We start from the raw sequence: 10,027 nt of genomic DNA on the forward strand, positions 1-10,027 counted from the left end.
TGAGCTAATATTTATTTGGGCTAAAATTTTTTTTAGTATTGATTGGGCTGTGGAAGTTATTGTTAATGATTTAGGGAGGTTTTATAAATTGTCACCATTAAAATATATTGTGAAGGTTTATAATAACTCTCATTAAAAAACTCACAATCAAGTAAGAATTTTATAGTGTTATTTTGATTAACCAAATTTTTTTTATTCATTATACATAGATAATTGACACTCTAAGTGACTTCAAGTACGAGCATAGGCTAATTTTATTGATTTAAGTTTTGTTAATTTTAATTGTTATTGCCAATGATGGCTTCCTGATTTCTCTTTTTATTCATTTATTTATTTTGTTTGTTTGGAATTGTTACTGCGTGCAGACAATGGCTTACTATTCTGTTTCTGATACAGTGGCAACTTATTACTTATATATAACTTATGTTCATTCCTTTATTTTCTTCCTTGCTACTATTATAGCCTAACTTGATGTAACATAGTTATAAGCTTGTAGCATTTTTTGTTATTTAGATTTGTAACATGATTTATTATTTTTTTAAGAAAAATTTGTGTATCAATATTTTAAGTTTAATGAAATATCTCATTTTGTAATAATTAATTTTAGTATATTTATATTATGCATAATAATAATAATAATAATTATTGTTGCCACAAATAATTGAAATTCTAGAAAAAAAAAAGAATTTCGTTGTTTCTAAAAAATTGAGTATAATATAACTAAAAAAAAGTCTTAAGATTTTAGCCGCAATAGTAATGGCAACTAAAAGTAAATAACATTATAATTTTAGAATTATTTTTAGTGGCCATATAAATTGCTGGTAAAATGGGTTTTGGCGGCAATAATAATGGCTGCTAAAAATGAATAACATTGCAATTTTAGAATTACTTTTAGTGGCCATATAAATTGCTAAAAAATGACCACTAATAGTTATATACTTTTTGCGGCCATTAAAAAGGTCTTTACCGGCAAATGTTATAATTGCCGCTAAAACCTTTTAGCAGCAAAGCATAAGACGGCTAATGTCTAATTGCCGATAAATATATTAGCAGCTATTTTTATTGTCTCTAAAAGCAAAATAAATGGCCGCTAAAAGTCATTTTTTCTTGTAGTGTAATTGGAAAGAAAAATATTAATTATAAAAAAATTTGTAAGAAGGATAAAATTGATACAAATAAAAAACTTAAAAAATAAAATTGAAACAAATCAAAATTTATGAGTATTTTTAAAACTTTTGTCAAACTTCAGGAACAAAAATTATACTATACTTAGTTAAATTAAAATTAGCTTAATGTTACATACAAAATAAAATTTGGAAAAAAGAGAAGAGGAGTTTTTTTTCATCATAGCCAGCTTCTTGTACTTTATTTTAGTTTTTGACATGCCAAATCAGCCTTACGCTTTCTTGATGTTTACAGGGTGTTTGGAAACAAGCCACCCTGCAAGAAATAAATGAATTCCAAAGATTTTTGGTAAATCTAAAGAGGATTTGTCTATACGTTCATCACAAAAGATTTCTAGATCCCAATAGACCCAATGCCAGATAGCCGCCAAAAAGCACAAGCTTGAAAACACAATATGTGCTCCAGCCACACTTTCATAACTCTAAATACCCGGATTCGGCGTAGTACCTCCTGTGATACTCCAACCGTCCCACGAATTGGTTATTCCTAAACGAGTCATGAAGGGTATAACAAACATACCCTGTCTCCATATTGGGTCAAGAACAGGATCAGAGGGATCAAAAACTGCTAATTTATATAGAGCCATCGAACCGGTCCAACCAGCAACCAGAGCCGTATGCATTATATGGACAGAAAGTAAGCGGCCGAGATCATTTAATATAACAGTATGAACACGATACCAAGGCAAACCCATGAGAATACCCCTCTCTTTTTTTTTCAACAAAAAATAGACACTATGTAACTTTATTGCACTAGAAAAAAGATACTAAAAAATATACTATGGAACCCCCTTTGCAGTCGATTATATCTGGTAAAGGATGAGAATTAAATTCAATTTCATCGTTTAAAACAAAAATAATTAAATTAGTTTAGATGGAATTTAATTCCTTTATTTTCTCTCAAAATCAATTCCAATTCAAATAGGTCTGATTTAGAATTCCATTCCATTGGAATTTCACTTAAAATTTAAAATGTCTTTATAATCTAATTACTTCTTATTAACTTTTTTCACTCACTTTCTCTCAATACATCCCACCTTTCATCACACATTCTCTCTTCTCTCACCATCTTCATTTTCTATTTTTCCCTTTCCTTCAACTTACTTAATATAATATATACATTTTTTTTAAAGATCTACTATGTAAATCTAAAAAAATATACACACATATAGATTTTAATTGTTTAACTTAGATTAATGACACCAAGCGTTTGCCAATCTATCCGAACATTTTAAGTAAAGTTGTGTCAATTATGACACTAACAAAAAGTGGCATAATTTTATTCTCTTTTAATAACATGAATTAGTTACTATAATTTATTATTAATAATTAAACTTTTTTTTACTTGCTAAGTTGGTTCTTGATAGTTTATATTTATTTTTTGTTATTGGTTTGTCGTTAAAATCAATCATAAAAAATCATTTAGTTTTTAATTAATAAAAATATTTTCTTGTGAAATTAAAAAGAAAAAGTAACGAAGTAAAACAAGTTTATTTAGAAAACGAAGGAAAAAAATAAATTAAAGTTCAAATAAATTGGATTAAGTGAAAAACAACAAATAAATTGAATACTCTATGTTTGACCTCAGGCTTGAATCAAACTTCAAACAAGAACTGAAGAAGTACTTCTTTGTTATTTGTTAGTCAATTTTAACATCAATTTATGAACTCATAAGCAATTACTAAAATAATAACTAAAAATGTCTTTTTCGTGATCATGAGCTCAAAACTACGTCCAAAGGCCATAATTAAGAAGGAGTGAAAGTGAATAGAACTAAATCGAGATAAAATATTAATTAGTTGTTATAATTTATTGTTAATAATTTTTTTTTTACTTGTTATATCATTATACCACTTAACAAGTTTATTTTTAATAGTTCATGTTTATTTTTTGTTGTTAATTTGTCGTTGAAATTAACTACGGAGAACCATTTAATTTTTTTACTTAATAACAATATTTTTTAAAATTTGATTTTTTAGATTGAACCAATTTTTGTTTTTTATAAAGAGATAAACAAATTTTAGTTGAAAAAAATTAATTAAAAATATAATTTTTAATTATTTTATATAATTTAATAAATAAATATATTTATTATTTAAATATAATATTATATTAATAAAAAATAAAATTATTTACTATAAAATTTTAATTTATTTAATAAATATTTTAAATAATAAAATTTAATTCAATTCTATAATTTTACTAATTTATTTCAAACATTAGAATTCAATTCAATTTTATACTATTAAAAATTTCTGTTAGAGGTCCATCTCAATTTAAATGATAAATCACGGTTACTAGGAGAAAAAACATCCGCAAGCTAAGTAGAGCATAAGCAGATACTATAAATGAAAAAATACTTCTTACAAATACATGGTTTGCGAATTTGCGCACAAGCTATATATATACTAGATGATTACGAGAAAAAATTACATAGGTAAAATAAAGGGTTAAATACAATTTTAGTTTTTCAGGTATAAGTTAAAATTTTTTTTTGTTTCTAAGCTCTTTTTGTATACAGAATCGTTCCTAAAGTTTAAAATCAAATTTTAAAATAATTATTTTTATTTAAATATTAAAATTTTAAATCAAATTACTCATAAAAATTATAAAATAAAAAAAATAAGAGAAAAAGAGTGTTTTTGTTCCTGTGAAGAGAAAATGGAAGAATAAAAAGGGAGAAAGGAAGAAGAAGAAGAAGCTGCCCACAATCTACCTTTGTCTCCGTTTCTGCCACCATTTTCGTATAATTTTGATCTCTAAAGTAAAGACGAATTTAAAATCAAGTTAAATTTTAGGGACAATTTTGTATGCAAAAAAAAAGGTTGGAAAGAAAAAAAAAATTCAATCTATACCTTAAAGATCGAAATCGTACAGTACTTAATCCTAAAATAAACTATATATTCTTTGTGATTTTTCTTTTATTGATGTTAAAAAAAAATATTATTTAATTTAATTTAAATAATCATAATAATTTGAGCATGAAATCATATCAAATTCACAAGGCAAACATAGACTTTCTAATTGCTTGCAACTTAATTGAGGTGTCTCTCATGGTGCAACGATCTTTAGGTTGTTGAGCTGTACATGACAACCCTACTCTTATCACTGCATCTACACATTCTTCTGCTTTGCGCCTCCAATGATGCACACTATGGTTATCAACCTCAATGCTATAGCTTTGTGTTGAATATTCACTACTCTCATTTGTAAGAAACCTTCCATCACCAACCTTCATTATTACTTTATTCTCATGATCATCCATTGCTGAGGCAAATTTGTTTAGGCATAACCCTTCTTTGAACATTTCATCAGTTGGCCTTTTTCCTATGAACATCTCCAGCACTAAGATCCCGAAGCTATACACATCTCCACTTGTTGAAACCTTCCCTCCTTCCCCGTATTCTGAAATTGTATATAGATAAATATAACCCCAATATTAGAATGAATTAGTATTTTTATCTATAATAACATTATGCGAATATAAATATTTTAAAATTAGGTCAATTTTGTCTTGAAATTATAGATTATGGCACAAAAGTTTATACAATTAAACTACTCTATCTTATAAAAAGATTGTAGGAGACAAAAGTCATTATCGACTAAGAAGACCAGAGTCTCCGTAGATAAAAAAATCAAATAATAAGATTTTTAGTTATTATTTTCATGTGAACGAGTTTAATTTTTTACTAATAATTAATTTTAATATTTGTTATCTAAAATTTGAAAGAATTTAACGTGTATATTTTTATATTTGATTAGGTGTTAAGTCTAGTTTACAAATAGAAATAATTAATTTTTATGCTTGCAATTTAAAAATAATATATTTCTCTTTATGTATATAAAAATATAATTAGATGTTAGTATAAAAAAATTTATATTGATAGTTATATAATGAACTCAAAAATATCTTTTAAAATATAATAATTGAAACTTGATTCTAACTTTTAATCACAATATTAGTATTCTTTTAAAAAGGGGATTTACTAATTTTGGAGAAAAATATTTTCTCTTAATTTTAATAAGAGAGTGTCATGTGACACATTTTGATTATTAAATTAGTTAGTAATATATAAATATAATATATAATATCGCTATATTTAAAGTTTAATTTTAATTTAATTTAAATACAATGAGAGAATGTTATATTGTATATTTTGATTGTCAAATTTATAATTAGTTATTGATAATGATATATAAGAGAGATATAGTGAGTGAAGAAATGCGAGAGATAGATAAAAGGAAAGAGAGAAGAAAAAACTCTTTAATTTTAGAGAGAAAATTTTAATTTCAATTGTAATGAGAGAATAATATGTGGCATATTTTAATTGTAAAATTAGTAATATATAATAGATAAAGATTAATATGGTTTATGGAAGCAATATTTTGTACCTGGTGCAATGTAGCCTATTGATCCCTTAAGTCCAAGTGTGCCACTTTCTTTGTGTGTTGCATTTTCAGAAAGAAGCCTTGCCAATCCAAAGTCTCCAACATGTGCAACCATGTCGTCATCTAGAAGAACATTCATTGGCTTCATATCACAGTGAACTATTGGTGGGTCACAATCATGGTGTAAATAGTCCATAGCTGAAGCAACATCAATGGCAATGTTCAATCTTTGCAACAAAGTTAGAGATGATCCTGACTCATCATCGTTTGGGTGTAACCACATGTCCAAGTTTCCATTTGCCATAAACTGCATAACAAGTGCCTTGAAATCCTCTCCCTTAGAATCAAGACTGGAACAAGAAGTAATAACCTTCACTAGGTTCCGGTGCCTTGCATTCTTCAAAGCTTCACATTCTGCATTGAAACTCTTACAAGCCTTGCTTTGTTGCATGTCCAACACTTTAACAGCAAAGGTGGTGGTTTCACCGCTGTCTAGGGTGAACTCGCCCTTGTAAACAGATCCAAATGCTCCTTTTCCGATCAAATTTTCAGCTGCGAAATTCTCTGTGGCAATCCGTATCTCATTGTATGACATACTTTGAGGTAATCCCATCACTAGAGCAGATGTTGAATTGACATTACTCTCTCTACTTCTCCTCCTTTTGAATATTACTATCCACAACAGAGAAAGCATTGAAATGAGAAGAATAGTAGCACCTATAACTGCAAGAATGATAGGGAGTAAAATATGTCTCTTCTTTTTGCCCACATGGCATAAAAGTATCCCCAACTTCCTTGCAATTTCCATGTCAATGCTACAAAGCATGTCATTTGCACGGAGATCAACCTGGCTAAGGTTCATGAAAACACCTTTCATGGGAACTTGTCCTTCCAAATGGTTGAAAGACAAATTTAATGTATTTAGATCCTGCAGCTTCTCCAAACTTTCAGGAATAATGCCACCGAGGTTGTTTGAAGAAAGATCCAAAGTCTCCAAGGATGCTAAACTCCCTAGAGTTGGGATTAAGCCACTGAAATTGTTTCTCCCCATCTCAAGTATCTTCAAGGTAGAACATTCTCCTATTTCAGAAGGAATGGAACCTGAAAAATGGTTGTTGGAAACATCAAATATCTCAAGCTGTTTCATGGTACTCACGCCAGATGAAATTGATCCATGCAATGAGTTTCCTCCAACGGATAAGTGTACTAAGCCAGGAAGGTCGAAAATCTCCTTTGGTATAGTTCCACCAAGCTTATTCATTCCAATATAAAGAAAGTTTAGTGACTTGCATTGTCCTATACTTTGGTGAATTCTACCTGTGAATTGGTTGTATGCCATTGAAATAGTAGACAGAGAAGTGAGATTCCCAAAAATATCTGGTATTTCCCCTGACAATACATTATCATCTATTGAAAGTTCCACCAGATTACTTAGAGATCCGATCTCTGATGGCAACTCACCAGAGAAATGGTTGGATTCAAAAGATAAAAACTCAAGATGTTGAAATTCCTTCCATCCTTGAGGAATCTTACCAGTGAGAAAATTATCAGCTACACAGAACCAATATAGTTTGGTAGACAGATTCTGAATAGAACTTGGAAGTTCTCCAGCCAAATTGTTGTGATAGAGTATGAGAACTTGAAGCTTAGTTGAGTTTGTGAGGGAATCAAAGAACTGAGAATTCAAGGAAGTGGTGGAAGAGAGAGAATTGTTTCCAAGAGTAAGGTATACAAGATTTTCAAAGTTGTTGAAGAAAGGCAAGTTCCCATGAAAGAAGTTGTTAGAAAGATCAAGGTACTCAAGTTGTGAAGAATTGGATATGGAATGAGGAATCGGCCCTTCAAACCTATTTGTTGCAAGGGAGAGATTCTTTATATTTGGAAGTGAAAATCCTAAAGAAGCTGGCAACTTTCCTGAGAGATTGTTGCATGTGACAGACAAGTATGTTAACTGAGAGATGTGGAAGAGTGAAGAGGGAAGTTGGCCGCTGAGATCATTTTCCGATAGCTGAAGCTGCGAAAGATTGCCAAGGTTGCCTATTTGAGTTGGAATTTCACCTGACAAGTGATTCCTTGCAATGGCAAGATACTTAAGAGATGAGAGATTGCACAACGTTGAAGGGATTTCACCCGTGAGATTATTCACAGACAAATCCAAGCTATGTAAACGTTTGAGTTGTCCCAACTGCGGTGGAATTGAGCCGCTGAGATTGTTGGAAGATAAGAAAAGGATATTGAGAAGGGAAAGGTAAGAAATGTCTGGTGGAATTTGGCCATGGAATGAGTTGGCAGAGAGGTCAAGTGAGTGAAGGTAAGTGAGTTTCGAGAGTTGAGAGGGTAGTTTTCCAGAGAGGCTCAGTCCTCTTAGATTCAGAGATTTGACCCTTCTTCCAATATTGGAGCACTTCACACCGTACCATTCGCAATGGTGGGAGTCTGTCGTCCAAGTTGAGAGTGTGTTTTGGGGGTCAATGACTTTGGATTTGAATGAAAGAAGGGCTTCTTTGTCTGTGGCAAAGTTGCATGCAATGCCACTAATATGAACGAGTAGGAAACAAAGGAGCAACAACATTGTTGTCATGAATTTAAGTATTTAACTATGTGTTGAGTTGGAACTCATGGTTCCTTAATGAATACGCATACAGATATTTATAAGTGAAAATATTTACTTGCATTGCTTCACGCGTTTGTTTGATATATCGTTGTTTTTGCTTGGGAAGGGAGAATGAGTCATAAACGTAACCAAAAAGCTAGACATATCAACATTTCAGCATATGTTTTAGAATGGGATTTTGTTAGATAAACAATTATTTTTGTGAATAATGTGAATAATGATTCTAAAATTAATTCAATAAAGTAAAAATATATTATACATTTAAATTATTTATCTAAATCTTAATATTAGAATAACTGTGTGCAGGTGAACACAAGTTTTTGGATGTGAATTTCCAAAGTGCCAACACTTGAATGTCGACATTTGTGTTAAGACTTGAGAATGGAAAAAAGTGCAATGGAAAGCGATGTAGTGGTCCATGATACTCACAAGGGTCTTGATGAACTTTAGTGTTTTACTTAATAGTATTTATGTCCAAGCAGCAAGGCACTTGACTCATTCAACTTACTTTTGATCTGCACTTGACTCATTCAACTTACTTTTGATGTTTATATTCACATCTTCACGTAAAAATAATAATTCAGAATTGTTAGATAATTTAACATATTTAATTAAATTTTTTAATAAAATATATATTTATATTTTAATTATTATTTTTATATAAAAATATCACGTGAATAACTATCTTATTTATAAAAAAATTATTATTTTAAAATTACTAAATTACCTTGTTGAAAATATAATTTCCTTCAATTTTCCTCCACTTATTAGCCACCAATGTTACCATTTAATTTGGCAACATAATTGACTAGAAAATATTTTGTCATTCAATTTTCATTTTCATAAATCTAACCAACTATAAAATTGTTTGTGCGTGTATTTTTCTTAAAATGAAGTTCCTGACACATAACAACTAAATTAGTTTGAAACTTAATATTTATCACTCTTATTTTTCTAAATCTAAATAAAAACTAAATTGATACAAGATATACATAAACTAGTCTCTTGCATAAGTAGTTATAATACATGGAGAAGAAACATTTTTCGGAAAAATGATCACAGCGCCATATTGGACTTTTGTTTATTTTTAAAGTTAGGTTTGGTTCTAAGAATATAATAAAATAAGATGTTGAAAATAAAATATAAAAAAATAAAAATATAAAAATTAATATTTTTATATTTTATTTGGTAATTATTTGCTAATGTACTAACGATATTTTTATTCATGTCCTCCAGTAAGTCTCGTTATTTAATTTATCGTTAAGATTGGAAAAAAGTGCAAAGGAAAGCGATGTAGTAGATTAGTAGTCTATGATATTCATGGATATTCCTAAGTGAACTTTTCGTAGCATGCCTATGAAGCAAGGCACTTGTGACTTGACTCACTCAATGGGCTTTTGATATTTATATTAATTTTTGGTAAAAATAATAATTTAAAAAAATTAAATAATTTAACATATTCGATTAGTATAAAAATATTACGTTAGTAACCATCTTAATTATTTATAAAAAAGTAATTATTTAAAAAAAAAAAAAAGTTATTACTCACGTATATAACTGTCCGTACTAGAAGCGAGATTACGAATTGAAAGGGTGAAGATTAGAGATCTTAACTTTGATGCGTATAAAATCAGGTCAGATGAACAACTTGCAAGACACTCTGATACTAAAGTTAATAGTGTATTAGGTAGTAAGAAATTTTTTCGTTTCCTTACCTCTTAGTTGCTTTTTCCTTTTAATTCTGCCCTATAAGGCTGCCTTTTTTCCGGCATCTAATGCTTTTATGTCTCGTTGTTATTATTGAGATTCGACGGTTACAGACTTTAATGATGCAACTGTT

At 29.3% G+C, this 10,027-nt stretch overlaps 1 protein-coding gene across 1 annotated transcript; it reads right to left on the minus strand.

Moving 5' to 3' along the window:
- LOC107621781 (probable LRR receptor-like serine/threonine-protein kinase At3g47570) lies at positions 4,060-8,184 on the minus strand. Its single transcript, XM_016323782.2, has 2 exons — positions 5,577-8,184; positions 4,060-4,589 (listed from the first exon to the last, which is right to left on the minus strand). Exons 1-2 carry the CDS (start codon positions 8,152-8,154, stop codon positions 4,183-4,185), a joined length of 2,985 nt encoding a protein of 994 aa, XP_016179268.1. The 5' UTR covers positions 8,155-8,184; the 3' UTR covers positions 4,060-4,182.

The sequence above is a fragment of the Arachis ipaensis genome, chromosome B10 (genome assembly GCF_000816755.2).
Source record: "Arachis ipaensis cultivar K30076 chromosome B10, Araip1.1, whole genome shotgun sequence".
Lineage (NCBI taxonomy): Eukaryota > Viridiplantae > Streptophyta > Magnoliopsida > Fabales > Fabaceae > Arachis > Arachis ipaensis.